This window comes from Corvus kubaryi, unplaced genomic scaffold (genome assembly GCF_017639235.1).
Source record: "Corvus kubaryi isolate FWS band 111438036 unplaced genomic scaffold, C.kubaryi_AGA036_p1.0 split1-37374, whole genome shotgun sequence".
NCBI lineage: Eukaryota > Metazoa > Chordata > Aves > Passeriformes > Corvidae > Corvus > Corvus kubaryi.
The window spans coordinates 59,202-77,597 of record NW_024582079.1 but is presented as its reverse complement, the minus strand read 5'-3'; the positions used below and the strand labels follow the sequence as shown (position 1 = coordinate 77,597).

The following is an 18,396-nucleotide window of genomic DNA, read 5'->3' as shown; positions in this document are numbered from 1 at the left end:
TACTTGGAAGGAAAAAAAATGTGGCATTTTCTAGAATCAAGTTGGACAAGTTGATGAACTTGGTTATGGCATACAACACCTGCAGTAGCAGAGCTCAATCCATTGCAGAACTTCCTTTCTAGTTCTTTATCTTCCTATTCTTCTTTAGGTAATTCCAGTCAAAGAGAAATGGAAGAAAGATCATTCTAATCTCATTGACAGCATTTCCTCTTTTAATCCTAACTAGTACCTGTTTTAGGATTGGCTCTAAAGGAGTCGGTCAGATATCTACCTATCTGCCACCAACCAAGCACGGGGGTACAACATATAAAAGGCTGGGTTTACTTCTGCTCAAACAACGAAGAATGTGTTGAAGAATTATTTCAGTTCTACCATCTAGGCTGCCCACTCAAACTATTTTCAACTGTAAAGAAAACTTCCTCGATGTGTATTTCAAAAGAAGAATGTTATGGCTGTACTAATGATCCTGAAGAGCCTGTTCCTCCCTCTGAAGTGAGTGGGGTGTGGGGCTAGATGCACCCGAGTGGTGTAAAACCCCTGTGGTCTCTGGTTTAAGGGTGAGCTGCCAGCAGCCCCGCAGGGCCCCAGGGACCATAGCCTCTCCCCAGTTTGTCCCCACTCCTGCCTGGAAGGGAAGCGCTATTCCCTCGGGTCCCTGGGTGAGCTCCTGCCCCGCTCCTGGCGCATGCAAGACCCGAGCCGCGCTCTGGGTGCCGCCGGGCTGCGCTCGGCGCTCCGGGCGGGCAGTGCCCGCGTCCCTGCCTTGCCGCCGCCCCTCCCCTCGCGGCCCGGCCCCCGCGGGAGGCGGCCGCTCCCTCCCTTCCTCCTTTCCTCCCTCCCTTCCTTCCCCCTCGCTCCGCCGCCGGCCCGCTCCGGCCTCGCGGGCGGCTCCGCGGCCATGCGGGCGGCACAGCCGCGCTCCCGGCAGCAGACCCTGGCCCTGCGGCGGCAGCTCGTCGGGTGAGTGCTCTGGGCGGGCGCGGGGCCGGGGCCGCGCGGGCGCTGCCGCCTGACGTGGCCGGGAGCGGGGCCGAGCCCGCGGCCCCCGCCCGGCGGCAGCGCCATCGCGCCCGGGCTGAAACCGGGACAGCGCCGGAGCGCTGCGCCCGCACAGCCAGGTGCACTGCTGTAATTAACAGCAATTAGCTTTCTTAAGGAGGGGGATTACGAAACTGCACTATAAAACCCGTATGATACCGAGCGCGCCTGTTCAGCGTTTAAACTGCTTAGAAAGCGTTTTCTGTGAGCCCAGCAGAGGCACGGCTGGGGCTGGAGGCCGTGCTGGGCAAGGCGAGGTTCTGGCTCACCTACTATTATAGCCCGTCTTTCAGAAAACTAATTACCCCAAAACCGTGATGGAATTAGCAACAAACGTCTGCCCTCTCTGACAGAATGAGGGACAAGACTCAGTTCCAAACTTCCCATTACCGGTGGTGTTTCAACCAACCTAAAAAGCGCCTTCATTCTGTACACCATCACCAACAATGGCAGCACAACTCTTTTTAACTGTGGGAATATTTTCATATAATATATATTCAAATCCAAGGCTACTTTTATGTGTTTTAAAAATAGAAAAGTTGAGCTGAAACTAAACGCTGAAACTAGAATTATGCCAGTTAAATACACCTGAAAAATACTACTCTGGGTATTAAATCTTTTTCTAACTGATTTGCCCTGCCACTGGTAACAAAGACCCAGCCTCTGCAAGCACTTTCTTAGCATCTTTTGAACAGTTAGGAGAGGCCAACAAAAATCCCCAACTGTTTTGCCAGCTCAAACAGAAAGTATCAAGATTCCTGTTGGGGAGTGATAATGTAGCACTTTCTCACTTCACCATTGTCCTTTGTCATCCATTTGACAATGGCTTTGTATTTATAGTCAAATTATTTACGTATATGCTGTCTTTTACTAAATGAAGTATGGAAGTTTGGCATTGCCCTTCAGAATCAAATCTCTGCAACTCCAACTCAGGCAGGTGCGTTACCATTTTACTTGTTTGGTAATTCATTTAAAATGTGAAACAAAACAAATGCACTTAAGTAAACCCAACCTTATAAAATCACTCAGCGTTTTAGCTAGTGAAGCCGTAAACAATCACCTGCATCAAACTATCTGGAAAATCAGGACCTTGGCAGGAATAGCAAGAACATAACAGGAACAATAAAAAGAACACAGCACAAGGTAAGAGACACAAAGAACAAAAAGGGCAGATAGCACAGACAGTAAGGAACTGCAGTTAAGATGGGATGAAACTATAGAGGCAAGTCCTACTGCTGTGGCTAGATCCTAGAGTAGGATTTTTAGGTTTGGAGTGTGTTGTTTCCCCTGTAAATCTAAGAAAATTTGAGTACAAGGCCTTTGATTTAGGGGCCAAAAGCAGGATGACTGTGCCAGCAAACAGGAGAAATGTCTTTTACCAGCGGAATGAACTAAACTCATTAAGATTTATTTTGCTTTTTGATGCTTGTCATAGCTCTTCTTGCAAGCTGTTTTTTTCTAATGATCCGCTGAAGATCGTGAAGGCAAAAGGCCAGTATATGTATGATGAGAACGGGAGACAGTACCTTGACTGTATAAACAATGTCGCTCATGGTAAGCCGAAGTCATGGTATTGAATGGTATTTGATGCTGTGTTTTTCTAAGCAGAACAAAGAACAATCAGTACTTTTACTACAGTTGCACTGTGCTGGGGGAGGGGTGTTTAATTGGAAAAGTGGAAGGAAGCTTTCTTGAGCCTGTAGTTTGGGGAATTACAGTTTGTTTGAATTTGTGTGTGTGTATGTGTGTGTGTGTGTGTGAATGTGCTTTCCAGACTTGCTTCCTGTCCTGTCTTCCAAGAAATGTGTCTAAAACATACAGATTTTTTCCACAGAAACTCAAGTAAAGCACCTCACTGTAAAACTAACAAATGACATTTTGTTGTTTTTGTAAAAGTTACTGTTACCACTGCTCAGTGGTGGTGCCTTAATTGTGTATGATTAAGTAATTGCTGCTTTCTTACAGGATTTGAAATCTCTCTAACCTAACCCCTTACCAGGGCTAGTAATTCTTTGATAGTAAAGCTTACATGCACCTTCCCAAACTCCTGAACTATGTAACTGCCTAAATCCAAGCATCAAATCAGACACTATTTATTTTAGCATATCAATTTCCAGTACTAACTACAAACCTTTAAATACAGTAGGAGGCAACTTCAAAGTTTCTGAGGAGCAAAAAAATGTTTTTACAAGGTGTACCACTATTAAGGCCCTACTGATAATATCTCTGTACTATTAGAGAAATAAAAGTGTTAAGCTGGCATGTGACTGAACACCATGGGTAATATAAAGAACTCTCAAACCATTCTCCACATTCTCTTGCAGTTGGGCACTGTCACCCTGATATAGTAAAGGCAGCCCATGAACAGAATCAATTGTTAAATACAAATTCTCGTTACCTTCATGACAACTTGGTTGATTATGCAGAAAGACTTTCAAAAACACTACCTGAGAAATTATGCACCTTCTATTTTTTGAATTCTGGGTAAGTTGGGTACATTAGAATTGATACGGGGGCTTTACTCGATATACACAGACAAGTACACACTTGCTTATCAACAGCCAGTTTCAGTCTGGTGTAGATGTCTAATGATGACAAAAACATGGGTTTGGTTCTGCAAGCTCTCTACCTGGGAACTAAATGAGTGCTTTATTTAAGGGTTTTATTCTATTTGTAAGACCTTAGACTACTAAACAGTAATGTCAATATTTACTGTATTAGTTGTCTGATTTGTCTTCTGACTTGGGAATTATTCTCAAATGTACCAACGCATTGCTTCTGCTGGGGGCGGGGCATATTCCTAAGCAAGCTTCATCTGGAAGAAAAAAAAGCCAGATTGTTTCTGCAGTAGTTCCTGTACTCTGGCTTTTTAAGATGGATTCTGTTCTGGTGAACAGTCCTTCCTAGTGAGTGCTGATTACTAAGGAATTTGTGCATAACATGCATTGAGTTGTCTGATCTCTGCAGAACAGTGCAAAGGAGGTTAGATTTCAAAACTGAGGACATCCACAATGAAGCAATTACTGAATTTTTCCATTGTAGATCTGAAGCCAACGACCTTGCCCTGAGATTGGCACGGCAGTACACAAAACATGAGGATGTTATCGTTTTAGACCAGTGAGTACATTGGCAATTTGGGGTACAAGGCTCTGTTTTGGCCCATAGAGCATTTCTGAAATCCTCCTGTAGTAGAAAGACTGTAACCAGGAAGCTGAGGGAAGTAATTTTTCCTTCTGTTCAGTATTTGCCAGCCCAGCCCTGAGAGCTGTGGTTGGGCTCTCCAGCACATGACAGCTGTTGACACACTGGAAGGAGGCCAGCAGTGGCCTGCCACAATGGGAAGGGAGCCACAGCAGTGAGATACTAGGTTTGTTCAGCTGCAAGAGACAGCCAGGCAGATCTCACTGCAACTACAACTATCTCATGGGAAGGAGCAAAAAGGATGGGAGCCAGGTGTGAAGATGCATGGTGACAGGAAAAAAGACCTCAGATCTAAGTTCAAACCTGAGCAATTTTGATGAGACATAGAAAAAAAGATCTTTTGCCATGATGGGGGGTCAAATGCTAGAACAGGATGCCTACAGTCACTGGAAACTCCACTGTTGGAGGATATTCATAAATAGGCCCTTCCAGTTGTTCTGCAATCTTGTGATACTGCTCAGGTGTTCCCTGGTGTGATTCCAGTCACTGGTGCAGGCAAACCAGTGACAAGTCCTGTCCCTCTGCATCCCTTATATTCAGATACAGCAAAACAATCCAAATAGTACTAAGCTTATTGACAGAAAAGAAATTGTAGAGTTGTTCTCAGCTTAAGTTACTGAATTTCCTACCAAGTGATAGCAGTTGGCTACTCTTTACTATTTGGAATGCTAATACTGAAGAACTCTTGATACTGAGAAAATTACTATTTAGTTCTGCCAATTGTTTTTTAAGTGCTTACCATGGACATCTGACATCTTTGATTGACATAAGCCCATATAAATTCAGAAATCTAGAAGGACAAAAGGAATGGGTCCATGTGGTATGTACTTCAGCCTATACCTATCAATTACTTGTCAACTGAATTGTTTTTACGATATATTGAATATAGGATACTGTTCCTTTGTGTAGGCTCCTGTTCCAGACACATACAGAGGACTTTACAGAGAAGACCATGAAGATTCAGTAACAGCCTATGCTGATGAAGTAAAAAATATTATTGAGCATGCACATAAGAGAGGCAGAAAGGTAAAATGTTATTTCCTTAACTGTTTGTCTTGTCTTAGAAATGAATGTGCCTGTCAGTGCAATTCAGAGTTACTAAGCTACATGGTATGGACTTGTCAAAAAGAAAAGATCACATTAATAATGCAAAAACCATCTAAGGACAAAGAGCTTGCTGCACAACTTTCTGTGTTGTATTCAAACATCATATGCTGTGTTTCAGATTGCTGCATTTTTTGCTGAATCTCTACCAAGTGTGGGTGGTCAAATCATTCCCCCAGCAGGCTATTTTCAGAAGGTTGCAGAGTAAGTGGTCATTCATTATCTTAACTTTTTAAACTTAACATATTTAGCAAATAGATAATTTCTCTGCCTGCTGTAGCATAGAGCTTGACAGGCAGGAAATTATCCAAGCCTTCATGTTAGAATGTGAACTTTGTGTATGGCAAAGACCTGCCTATAAACACATGGTATAGAATATAGGCCTGTACACACTTGTTTCCTCAGAGTTTGCAAAGTAACACTTTCTGCATGTTCTTAAATGGTAAATGCTATGTTCTCTTTCCTTTTAAGAGACAATCAAATCTGTTATGTTACAGGCATGTGCACAAGGCAGGAGGTGTATTTATTGCTGATGAAATTCAAGTTGGCTTTGGCAGAGTTGGCAAGCACTTCTGGGCATTCCAGCTTCAGGGAGAAGATTTTATACCTGATATTGTCACTATGGGGAAACCAATAGGAAATGGGCACCCGCTTGCTTGTGTAGCAACAACAAAAGAAATTGCAGAAGCATTTTCAGCCACTGGAGTAGAGTATTTTAATACAGTAAGTAAACAGTTGCCCACTTCTGTAAAAGAGTCTAAGGATTAAAATTAGATCATCATGCAGTGTTTTTATTAATATTTACCACAGTACCTAAAAAGTAACTGTGTTACTGTACTATTTCTATCTATGTTTCTAAGCTGTGACTCTCTCTGTATTGACTCCATCTGATAAAAGTGATAATATGCTCCTTGTATCACACTACACTTTCAGTGTAGGCTACACTTTCAGTGACATGACTCCATCTTTCTTCCCTTTCCATGGCTCTTTGTGTTCCTATCCTGGGCTCAGTTTGGTGGAAACCCTGTTTCATGTGCCATTGGATTAGCTGTGTTAGATGTGATTGAGAAAAAACACCTTCAGGCTCATGCCACAGAGGTAGGCAACTTCTTGATGAAGACACTCAAGGAGCAGCAAATCAAGCATCCCATCATTGGTGATGTCAGGTATCAGTGCCTTATTTACATTTTTAGCTACTTTGCTTGGTTCAGTCAGTCCAACAACTCAGTCCAACAGATTTTGTTTTGAGAAATAAATTAAATTTTGCATTTTCAGCAAATATAAACAGCCTCCTGTACACTGAAGTGAAACAAACTTGATCTTATCAGAAGTCCCACATACTTTTCCACTCTGGGCTAGTACTGTTCTGTCAATTTATTAACTGCTAAAGGAATTCACTTTCCTGTTGAACTTGAATTTCAAGTGCACAAGGTACAGAAGTGATGAGCTAGATAGAAAACATGCTTAAGATCCTGTCCTGTGCTGCTAGTGTGAGCAGACAGAAGTCTGTATTACTTACATTTCTTCAGAACAGCAAAACCTTTTCTAGCAGTAGCCAAAAAACATCAGGTAATTCTCATGTAGTAAAGGTCTTGTCTTAAAAAAACCTCAGTTTAGTTTATGTGTAGTTCCTTCCTCTGACACTGACTGACTGTTTTTATTTCTTTTACAGAGGTTGTGGCTTATTCATTGGAGTGGACTTAATCAAAGACCAAGCAGAAAGGACTCCAGCCACAGCAGAAGCAGAGGATTTAATAACAAGGTACATGGAACAATCATGGAGTTCCTCAATGAGGGAAGCAAGCACACAATTACAGACTACCCTTGCCACTCAGGAGCTGCTAAAATACAACCAACTGGCCAAGACAGAAACCAGTCAGTGTAGAAAGGCACTGTGTGACAGCCTGCAGGCTGGTGCTTGGAAGTTTTTCTCAACTACATGCAGAAGTAAACATAGTTCTTTGTTATTGCTCTTTCCAGACTTAAGGAAAAATATATTCTACTGAGTACAGATGGGCCAGGAAGAAATGTGCTGAAATTCAAGCCCCCAATGTGCTTCAATATGGAGGATGCAAAATTTGTTGTGGAGACAATTGACAAAATACTAACAGGTAAAAAAATGATCAAAACCCTCAAAAATAGAGGTTTTTAAACTGCCTCAAAGACAATGCTGCACTACTGAGCCTGTTTTTCAGAAGTGCTAAAATGGAGCCAAGATTGTAGATGCTGAGCACATAACCTTTGCCTCTAAATTATTCTGTGCTGAAGTTGTCTAACAAAACTACTTCCTCTACAGATGCATGATGTGCCTTTTAAAATAGCTTTGCTCTGGCAGAGGTTTGAGTGTTCAGCTTATCTGAACAAGCAGAACTTGTAAAAGCTGTACACCTGTTCCTGAAAACCATAATCTATGTGCTTTTACCACTTAGCTTGTTATACAACTTCTACACACTTAGCATTAAGAAAGTTAAGTGTGCAAAAGGTCACAAAGACATGACTTTACTAAGTTGCTTATTCTCTTTCCAGATATGGAAAAAGAATGTCTGAACCAAGAGAAAACATCCGTTTGTTCTACCTGAGCAGGTATTTACCTATAGTCACCCAGTACTATTTAAAAGCCAAGATTCCTAAACATAACTTTGCAAGCACTGTCAGACTAAAGCTTCCTCAGAGATGCTTTTACTCAAAGTCTGCAGGAATTTCTGGGAATCTCCAAGCACAGATCATACTTGTGTACACCTGGCATTCACAACTACCTTTTGCCATTCTGACACTCCCAGCAACACTGTGTGCATCACTTGTTTGTGAGGGCTAACATGTCCCAGAGACTGCCTCTAGAGCATGCAAATGACTGCACATCCACACAAACACACAGCTTTTCTGCTTGCTGCTCAGTGCCTTAAGGCTCCAGCCAGAAGCTGGTCCAGCTGCACAACCACTTCTCAGCACATCTCCCCCATAAGTGTCATTTCAGGTTCACAACTGGCATCTTATCCTTCAGGATCAGTTTATCCCTAGACTGAAAAGTTTGTGGGTATCAGAGTAAGACTGGTCCTGTTAAGTCTTCAAAGCCTTGTTATGTCTTCATCTGTTGAGGTCCCTCAGTAGGTTGCCAAGAGAACATATAGCTGCAAGTGAGTTTGCTGCACACTCACGAGCACAGTGTACACTTACAGTTAACACCTTGATAACAACACCCTTTGGTACACTTCATACTTCTTCAGACTACTCTGACTAAAAGATAACCACGTGTTTAGTAGAACTCTGGACAGCTAGGCAGGAATGCACCTAATGTGATCATTGTGAGCAGTGTAATCACTGGTGGCCTCAACCACCATGAGATTCACAGTGCTACGTCCCTGAGCTAAGGAGAAATGTGTTTTAGTTCAGTGTAATATTAGTATAGCAGCCACAAGAAAAAGGTGTTAATATTTTATTTAGCAAGTTAATGGAAAGACATACAACTGTTTATACTACTTACTCTTAGGAACAGAAAGATTACTTAACAGTGCCAGTGCAAATTAGAGGCCTAATGACTTAATGTGCTTGTCTGTAAACTAAACTAAGCAAGAAAAACGCCTTTATTTTCTACAGGAAACCAAGAATGCAAAAAGCCTCTTACTAAGTACAGTACTAGTAAGACACTTACATATAATGTAAGCGAAAATGAGGCAGTGATTTAATGATACTTTTACAAAAAAACCGTAACATTATTTTCTTTCCATAGGTTTCAAACAATGATCAAGATCTACTACTAAGAAACAGAACTCTACTATAATAATGCACATTTAATCTTCATCCTAGCATGTCTTAGACCAGATAAGTCACATTTGATTTTTTTGTTTTCATTTATCTTGTTTTTAGTAAAAGCTTTAGGAGAAATAAATTTTACAAGAGCTTGTCTCAACTCTGGCAGTGTGGAATTGGCTTTTATTTAAAACAGCATATCTAAAACTGATTATAAAGGAGGATCTTTCTAGTAGCCACTACAAAATACATTTTCTAAATGTATGCACTTTCAGGTTACAACTTTTTCAAATTAAGATGGGCCAATGGGTGTTCTGATTTTTTTAAGTCTTCAGCTGCCTATGCAAACACCATTGCAGGTGCCAGTACACCCAGTCGTTCCCACACTCTTCTGACCAGTTTCAGCAGCCAGTGTCAGAACAAGGTCCCTAAGTAGCACTATATTCAACAAACACTCTCAGCCACCAGGTTAAGTCAAAAACTTCACTTCCAAATTCCTAACATCAAACTCATGAGGGACAGACAGCTGAGGGCTATGGCTCCCAAATCACTTCTTACAAACACAGTCTGTCCTCAAAAAATATCCAAGTAGGATTAGGAAATTAAGAGTAGACTACAGCCATAAGCAACAACCTTGTATACAAACCTTTACTTTCACCAGGCAGGTCTTTGTATCACAAACTTTTCATGCAAAGAAGAAAGGGAAAAGCCAGCTCTGCATTTAAATACCAGTATCCTCAGTTTCTGCCTAAGGCCACATCACCTGTCAAGGAAGCATTACCTGAGCACCTACTTACAAAAATCACCACAATAACACCAGCTGACAAACTCTTGCTAGGACACTACTAGCGAGAAGGACTGCAGCACAATGGTCCTGGTACCATGCAATTTTCCAACTGGAGGGCCAAGTGTTTGCTAGAAAAATATTCTGCTACCCCTTATTTCACAGAAAAAACAGTGCAAGTATGTAATAAAGTATTTAAATTTTAAATCTTGAGACAGTAATCCTTTTAAATACTGTACTTACTTGTTTCAGTGATCTGCTATTTTTTTTATTTGCAAGTAAGTTGGGCTGCAGGTTACACAGTCCAGCTGTAAAGTTGTCAACTCTTAAGATTTAAAATCTTGACTTTTTTTAATACTCAGAATTTCCACTTAACACCGAAGAGTCTTACAGACTTGTAAATTTACAAGCAAGATTTTCTTTTCAAGGACAGCCAGCAGGGAGCAGCAGATTATAGTCCATGCAGAAATAGCTGCATCCCTTGTTAAAAAACTGAAAAGGTCACTAGTAACTTGTTTGTTTCTTGTCTTAGTTACTTGGTTTGATTCCACTTCTGGGTGTTACTTGTTCAAAAAAACTTGTTACAAGGAAAAAAAAATTGTCATATTTTAGCTTTAATAGGAGACTGAAAATCGAATTGATCAGTGCAACAAAGATTAGAAATTTACTTTGTGCAGTAGAGCTTGCTACTTATATTCTGCAACAAGACAGGCAAATCACATGACAGTTATTGCCTTAAAATAGCAGTAAACTAACAGTGAAGTCAAAAAAAGGAGAGTATTTCTAGCTGGTCACTTATCTCTAGAGAAAGAGATGTTTTTTCCACCCACAACTGCAGTGGAAGTTTTTAGCCTTTTCTGTTATACAAAAAGGCTGCAAAAATTCAGACTTTGCATTGGTAATTTAATGTTTGTCCAACCTGCCTTTCAAGGCAAGTATATACATCCTATTAACAACTTGCAGACAAGTCTCAGACTCAAGACAGTGAAATATGAAGGAAGTGCAGCCAGCTTCTTGCATACCTCTTGGCTCCCTCCTGCAATGCTGTCTAGACTCCCAAGCACTACCTAAAACCTACAGCTCTGACTCCTCCTAGCAGAGCCCAATGCAGATACCAATACAGTTACTCTGAGCCTCTGTGCTTGCCTAGAGCATGAGCCACCACCTCACCAGCACAGCCCCACCACAGCTGGGGCTTCTCACCTGAGCTCTCCTCCACAACCTCCAGGCAGAAGTGACAGCAGGTTTTAGCTGCCACTTAACTGCAAGTGAGCACAACTACCACCACAGCCTTCTAGTTTTAAGATTAAAAACATTTAAGCACAACTCTTCATCTATCAAGGTACTGCCATGAACTAAGTTCTGGGAACAGGATACTGGTGTTTTACTAACACGAGCTGAAGAATGGCACAAGACACTAGATTACGCCTTTTTTATTTCAAAAGCTAGGATAGCTTCAATATCCATGTCATGGTGAATCAGAACACATGTAAAATACCTTACAATACATTAGATTCCAAAAAGGTACCAAAAAGTACAGTAAAATTAACACTTCCATTACAGGAAATGTATGACACAAAAACAATACAAAATAAAAAGGTGGAAAGTGACACTGGTTCCCTAAGATGCATCTCATTCTGTACAACTGGAGTAATGCAGAGTCCATAGTTAACTCCAAGAGGCAGTCCCTAGATGCAGAGCTGCAGCTTTAAGCAGACCCTCAAAATCAGTTTCAGTTTAACCTATTAATAAAATCATTAATTAATATCTTCAGCAATGCTGAAATTTACACACCACACTGTCTAGACAACTAGTTATCGGTAAGTATTAAACATGTAAAACATTTCCAGGGAGCTCTTCCAAGTAAGATGCACATTTAACAGGCCATAGAAATTTATTGTAAAGTTAAATTTGGTACAGAACTGAAGTATCCATCTACAGCATTGTATACAAAACCTATGCAGTCATTTTCCAAAAGAGACCATGCCACTGCATACCTGAATAAGTTTGATCAATATGGCTTGTAGTTATTCTGATGACCACCACGTCTTGGTGTCTTCCCATAATTTGCACTGCCTTGACCTATGAACAAGAGAACAAATGCATTAAACTGCTAATTAGTTATGCTTGCTTATACCCAATACAGTTCTCTTTACTTACTGTAATCATAGCCTGGTCCATATCCATAATACCCATATCCTGAATAATCATAGCCTCCATAGCCACCATAACCTTGCTGATAGCCGTATCCTTGATTCCCATAACCCTGGTTCCAGTAATTGCCATAACCTTGATTCCAATTTTGACTTTGAGCTATAGAAGGGAAAACCATCCACAAAATCCCATTTTAGTACACACAACTTATTTAGAATGTGTCCATACTAAAGTAGTGTGTGTGGTACTTACCACCGCCTCTTCCACCTCTGCCTCTTCCTCCATAGCTACCTCTTCCTCCGCCACTACTGAACTGTTGCTGCTGGTACACTTCTTTTGGCTGTGCTACCTTAATCTCACACTGCAAATAAAAAACCAGGAAGAGTATGTAAAGTGTTTCAGAGCAGCATTTCCCAGCCTGAGCACCTGGAGAAGCCAAAGGTTCCTCTGGAGGCAAAGGAGGTGTACACACTGTGCTCCTCTCAGGTGAGCAGCACTACTGCATAACCAGGGGCATCTGATTTATTGTGTCAACTGGGCAAAGGTAAGTCACTGTCAGCCTTTCCAAGAGGCCACTGCTTTCAGGGCATTTTATTCGCCTATTCCCTACCAGCAGTTTACCCATGGAAGAGGTGCTGAGGCCACCTCTCCACAAGGCTGCCCTCTCACCTGGCACAACCTCCAGAACAAGGCTGTTGCTATCAGTGCTATGACCTGCACTGAATGAACAAGGTTCTGAGAAATGCACCAGAACCCAGCAGCCGCTGTATACACCCTGCACACTGTGTATGTGGCTGGACTGTACCATACCTCTACCAACCCCTGAAATCATCATTTATCAAATACTAACAGGTAAAGCCAACCAAAGCTGACATTTCCAAGACAGGTTCCCAGGCTGCAGTTCAAGCTGTCAGCCAACCACCTGGTTCCTGGATCTGTGCACAGTCCAGGAGTAAAGCTACTGCTGCTGCAGAAGGAACAACAGCACCTGAGCAAGTCTGGCTTGGAGTTCTTCACCACAGGACCTTTAAGGTAATCTGCTTTTTATTCTCTATGGCTATAACATAAAAATAAGTCATAGGTATGAAATACAGAAATTTCTCAGCTCTCTTGGTATGTAAGCATTCATCTCTCCTGAAAACAAACGTCACTGCTAACCAGTGACTTTCCCAGTGCATTAGGTTTGCCAAAATTTGTGCTGTCCTGTATCAAGACCAGTCTTAAAGCAAATGCAGTCTAAGTCAGTGTCAGACAGTATGACCCAATGTAATAGGGCTCTGACGTTATGTGGACAGTCAGCACTGGCCTCAGAGCAAGGGAGCAGGGACACCTTGAGCCAGTACACATCATTTGCCTCCAGTCCTCTCCTCATTTGTTGATACATGAGCCTCTCTCCATTAGCTATTCCCTCAGATGAGCAGTCAGCTGGTCAGAGCACCTCACACCACTTACAGCAGTTCCCATAACCAGGTGACCAGACACAAGCTGCCCCAAGCATACATTCACTCTCTGGATCCTTGTACTACATTTAGGGGACAAGGTTTTGGCAGCAGGGGGGCTGCAGGAAGGGGCTTTAGAGAAGAAAGCAGAAGCTGCCCCCAGCAGACAGAGCCAGTTTCAGCCAGATGCTTACAGAGTTAAGCATCTGCAAGGCTTTCATTTATGCAAGTGGTCTATGCTGAAAATAGGCATCTACCTGTTGGAATGGCTTACACTGCTACACTGATACATAAGCCAATTTCTCCACATATATTTAATGAATGCAATTAGATACTTTACATACAAAAAGCCTTAAACCCAGCAGTTAAAGCCACAAATACTGCCAAAGAGCCTCTGTGACTGAACTTGCAGCAAAACACCACTATGGTAAACTTCAAGCTGTCCTTATTGTAAATTTGGTACTTTGACCCAAGAGGTCTACAAAAACCTTTCCAGGTTATATGCTTGGACAAAGAGTTACAAGTCAGTGTTTCTACCTTGCTTCCACTGACGTTATGGAATTTCTTCTCCAAAACCTTCTTCACTGGATCCTCTTCCTTGAAAGTGATGAACACAAACCCCCTCCTTTTGTTGGTCTTTGGATCCATTGGCAGTTCAATTGCTTCAATCTGAAGACATGAAATACTATTTTCAGACTCATGTTTTAGAGATGAACAGTTAAATGCACAGAAACTGGTACAGCAAAACTTAAGTTTTCTTTCTAAGCATATAATGCAACACCAAAGTTGCAAGCCCTTCTGTGCCAACACTGGCTTTCAGATTAGAGATTTCCATTTTACAACTCTTCAAACTGATTTTAACATCAGTTAAAATGCTTTGAGTTAAAGACAAGGGTATCTAACTAGCAATGGAAGCACCTAGTGCAGTAAGTGCCACCTTTGCTCTGAAGATGGGAAATTTCTGCATGTTACAGAAGGCGTGATACATCTGAAGTTAACTTACTTTGAAACTTGCATATCATTAATAAACTAAACAGCAACTTTCAGAGTTTACTAAGATACCATTACACACCTCTCCAAACTCTCCAAAGTATTCCCTGATTTTCTCTTCTGTGGCTTCTGGGTTTAGTCCACCAACAAATATTTTCTTCACTGGATCCTTTTTCATTGCCATGGCCTTCTTGGGATCAATTAGTCGTCCATCTAGTCTGTGTTCTTTCTGTTCCAGAACCTAAAAGATAGTTTGGTATGATTAACTCAAGCTGAAAAGTTTTCCCTAGAAGTTAAGGATCTAAAATATGAAGCTTAAATTCACCTTTTCAACACTCCCAGGCTCTTTGAAGAGAATAAATCCAAAGCCTCTGGATCTTCCTGTGTTAGGGTCCATCTTTATCGTACAGTCAGTTACTTCACCAAATTTGGTGAAGTAATCTTTTAAGTCTTTTTTGCTTGTATCCCAACTGAGGCCACCAACAAACATCTTCCTGAAATTTCAAGGAGAGAAGAGCTATTCAGATTCAGGAAGCACTGCAGAAAAGCACATGCAGTAAGATGCTCAGTGGTACGCACCTCAGCAGCATTGTCAGAACAGGACCAACTGTTCCGAGTGCAACACCTGCACCTTGTCAAAAGCTGCTGATACTACAGGAGTGCACAAGGGTGGGCTTCTCCCCCTTCTTTTTGAGGCAATGCCACAATGCACTCTGACATTTATTAGATTATATAAGAAATAGTAAGAATAGCCTGAGATATTCCTTGCCAGTAACTTACATTCTTACAAAAGTGTTCTATAATTTGCAAGAAAGCAGAATTGATTTATCAAGTACTGCCAACTCTTGCAAAGAACCTAGGACCATTCCTACTGCTCTGAAAGCATTCAGCAAAGAATATGGCATAAAAAGCGAAGTATTTGAGCTCTCTTAGGTTTTGGTTAAATGGCTGTAAAAATTTTAGTCCAGGTATCTGTGACCTCCAGTACCAGTCACATACAAAAGATGGGACTTTGGACCTGCCTTAACTACTATGTTGTGCACTTCTTCCTGCTTAGTTACTGACTCTAGTTCTATCTTCATCAGTACTACAGGAGTCTCTCCATTCTTAGTATTTAATTCTAAGTAGGCAGATACAGTTCTTCCCTGCCCACTTTCCCATACAAAATACCCTCTGAAGGAGGATATCTATCTTAAAGAACTAAATTCGAGGCACAATACAGAAGTGAAACTAACAAACAAAACAGTGATATCAGGCAATAAGGCATTTTTCAAATGCTTCACTTCAAATGAAAACATTAATAACATGGCTGCATTTTCTATTTTCAGAGTTTCCAAGGTAACAAACTAAGCTTTTAAAAGCATTCGAGCCTTTTTATCTAACTATAGACTGAAACAGTTTAAGTTGTCATTACTCTGTATGGAGGCAACCTAGATTGGCACTACAAGCTAACAGCACTTCAGAAACTAAACTATGCTGAAATAAAATTGGCTTTTGGTGTTTATATGTAACTTTGATTTACAAGAATCGGCATCTATTTCTGTATAAAAGGCAGTAGGGGAGGGAACCTTATGGGGTTTTTGCTCTTTTTTCCTCAACTGGGTGAAACCATACCATGTATCAGCTGAACTCAAGTTTTTTCAGCAGACCAAGCTGTGCACTCTGGATGAGTGCAGCAGGAAGCACAGGGTCCAAGTAAAGTGTGTGCTTCCTGCAGCCATTACATCAGAGCCTTAGAGGAACAGCCTTACGAAGTTTACTAAGTCTTTCAATACCAGGTAGAAGAAAGGGGCTTGGGGGATTCCTTCCCATCCCAACAGCTGACTATGGCTGCTATAACCTGTACAGACTGACAGTGGCTTTCTACAGCACACCCTGTCATCACTGACCACACTTACAGAATTAACAAGAGATTGGGGGGATGACAGGAATTTGTCTGGAGGCAGCTTTGGCTGCTTTATGGCATCAGGTTGGTGTTGTAGCATTGCCACATGCTAAACTCACCCCTTACCACAGCAGTATGTGTTACACTTCGCAATTTGCAGTGCTTTGTTTTGTAACTGGAAAAACTGATACCTAATTTAAACACCACAATACAGAGCCTTTGAAACTATGACAAAAATCCTGATATTTGGCTTTGCCTTCAGAGGCCACATAAACTGGACAACTGCACCCTTAACATGCAGTCATTTTTCCCCTCCTGAGTGTATTAGTGCAGCTAAATGGAAGCTTATTTCAGCTCTTAACAAAACCCTCTAAAACCAGTGCTTTGGAAAGCTCTCATTTTAGGACAGTGCTACATTTTTCACATGGGTCAATCCCTCTGAATAACTGCTTTTGTCAAAAGTTTCATTTCATATCGATTTGGGGCTGAAGCTTGTCATCTCCTGTTCATGGAAGAAAAATACTATCACTCCTTTTTCAGTACGGAATACTAGAAACAGTAAAGAAAAATTCGTACATAGCTAAAAGGCCTGGTTCTCAATCCTTCTAGTGTCTGCAAAAGGTACATCCGGTCCCAGCTTGCGGGAAGCTTGTACAAGTGTTATTCGTTCCTTTATCGTCAAAATCTATTACACTGGCTTCAGCTCTGTTTAACCAGAGGGATCTGACCCTCTGGTTCAGGGCTCAACGATAACAAAGGGAGTTCCAATTAAATACATGGGGTAGCCTGAGTAACAAAGACCTGCTTGAGAAATAGGTAAGTAATGTCCATGTCAAGTACATGTATTTACGAACAGGCCAACTATGATAGAAAAGAAATTTCTCTTGTGTAGACTACCAAAACACAGCGAAACTACTCTTGACTCCCCCAGAAATCCCCTGCAAGACATAAGGCATTTTCTGACAATGCTGCAAAGCTGCACACCAAATTCGCTCTTACCGATTTAAACACACCGCGCATCGTCTCAATCGTGCTGATTTTTCCATTTACTTCCCTTAAAAAAACTTAGCTTACCCCCACTGCCTTCCAAGGCCAGGATTATTTATGTGCTTTACACAAAACACATTCACATCTACATCGACGCCGGTGGCGATAGGCCATGCGATCCCCACAAAGTTCCAACCAGCCCCCCTCCCCCAACAGAAAGCAACTCCCTCCATCCGCCCCTTTCGCTAAAGAGAGAAAGGATCAAGAAAACGCGGGAGAGGTAAATGCCCTTCCATTTTACAGCGTGAGACGGCAACAGCCCCGCTCGGCGCCCCTCCCCCAGCCGCCACATGGCGCCAACAAAAGGCAGCGCCAGAACAAAGGAAGCGCTGGTGCTGCAGGGCCCCGGCTCGGCGGGGCCGCTCCCGCCGCCCTCCCCGGCGGGCCGAGCGGGGCCGGGGGCGCTGCCGCCGCCGCAGGGCCGCGCCGGGCCCGGCGCTCCGCACATGGCGCCCGCGCTTACCCCGCGTCCTCCTCGTTCTTGCTGGCGTTGATCTGGTCGCCCTCGGCCCCATTCTGGCTGGCGGCCGTGCCCGCTGTTCCCGCCGCTGGGCCGGCTCCAGCCGCCGCCGCCGCTCCCGCCGCTCCTGCAGCTCCCGCCGCCGCCGCCGGAGCCCCTCCGGTCTCGGCCTGCTGCTCCCCGGCGCTCTCGGCCGCTTCGTGCCCGTTCTGGGTGGCGCCAGCCGCCAGCTGCTGCTCCGCTTCCGACATGGTGCCCCGTCCGCAGAGGGAGAGGGACGAAAGGCGCCTGCAAGAGACGAGCGCGGGTCAGCGCGGCGGCTCCTCCCCAGCCGGGCCGGTCTGATCCGGTCCGCTCACACCCCTCCCCCTTCCCGCCGCCGCCATCCCGCTCGTACTCACTTTAAAATCCGCTCCCGATAAAACCCGGGCCGACCGAAGTCTAATTAAAACCGCCCCGGCACTGGTGCTGGAGCCGATCCCGCTCCCCGCGGCTGCTCCGCACCGGCCCCGCCGCCACCGCCGCCTCCCCCTCAGACACGTACTCA

At 43.0% G+C, this 18,396-nt stretch overlaps 2 protein-coding genes and 1 long non-coding RNA gene across 8 annotated transcripts in view; 2 read left to right on the top strand and 1 right to left on the bottom strand.

The window, feature by feature from the left end:
• LOC121657780 (5-phosphohydroxy-L-lysine phospho-lyase-like) overlaps positions 1-9,250 on the top strand; it is an 11,182-nt gene extending 1,932 nt beyond the window's left edge. The window contains exons 2-14 of one of the 3 annotated variants that reach the window (XM_042013868.1): positions 239-492; positions 2,474-2,592; positions 3,363-3,522; positions 4,081-4,155; positions 4,972-5,059; positions 5,149-5,265; positions 5,465-5,547; positions 5,841-6,066; positions 6,355-6,509; positions 7,016-7,105; positions 7,324-7,454; positions 7,870-7,926; positions 9,071-9,250. In XM_042013868.1, coding sequence (XP_041869802.1) covers positions 449-492; positions 2,474-2,592; positions 3,363-3,522; positions 4,081-4,155; positions 4,972-5,059; positions 5,149-5,265; positions 5,465-5,547; positions 5,841-6,066; positions 6,355-6,509; positions 7,016-7,105; positions 7,324-7,454; positions 7,870-7,922 — 1,341 coding nt within the window. In that variant the 5' untranslated portion in view covers positions 239-448 and the 3' untranslated portion in view covers positions 7,923-7,926; positions 9,071-9,250. Of the gene's footprint in view, positions 1-238; positions 493-833; positions 961-1,112; positions 2,593-3,362; positions 3,523-4,080; positions 4,156-4,971; positions 5,060-5,148; positions 5,266-5,464; positions 5,548-5,840; positions 6,067-6,354; positions 6,510-7,015; positions 7,106-7,323; positions 7,455-7,869; positions 7,927-9,070 lie in introns of those variants that run through there. The other 2 variants (XM_042013867.1, XM_042013866.1) reach the window with 2 other exon arrangements.
• LOC121657782 (heterogeneous nuclear ribonucleoprotein A/B-like) overlaps positions 1-18,396 on the bottom strand; it is a 24,863-nt gene extending 6,467 nt beyond the window's left edge. The window contains exons 1-9 of one of the 4 annotated variants that reach the window (XM_042013872.1): positions 18,251-18,396; positions 17,853-18,137; positions 14,783-14,951; positions 14,540-14,698; positions 14,005-14,136; positions 12,281-12,389; positions 12,035-12,187; positions 11,872-11,956; positions 11,292-11,616 (exon numbers count right to left, since the gene is read on the bottom strand). In XM_042013872.1, coding sequence (XP_041869806.1) covers positions 11,886-11,956; positions 12,035-12,187; positions 12,281-12,389; positions 14,005-14,136; positions 14,540-14,698; positions 14,783-14,951; positions 17,853-18,100 — 1,041 coding nt within the window. In that variant the 5' untranslated portion in view covers positions 18,101-18,137; positions 18,251-18,396 and the 3' untranslated portion in view covers positions 11,292-11,616; positions 11,872-11,885. Of the gene's footprint in view, positions 1-11,291; positions 11,617-11,871; positions 11,957-12,034; positions 12,188-12,280; positions 12,390-14,004; positions 14,137-14,539; positions 14,699-14,782; positions 14,952-17,852; positions 18,138-18,250 lie in introns of those variants that run through there. The other 3 variants (XM_042013870.1, XM_042013873.1, XM_042013874.1) reach the window with 3 other exon arrangements.
• LOC121657784 lies at positions 12,389-14,513 on the top strand. Its single transcript, XR_006013716.1, has 2 exons — positions 12,389-12,514; positions 12,881-14,513. It is a non-coding gene; the product is annotated as an uncharacterized LOC121657784 (long non-coding RNA).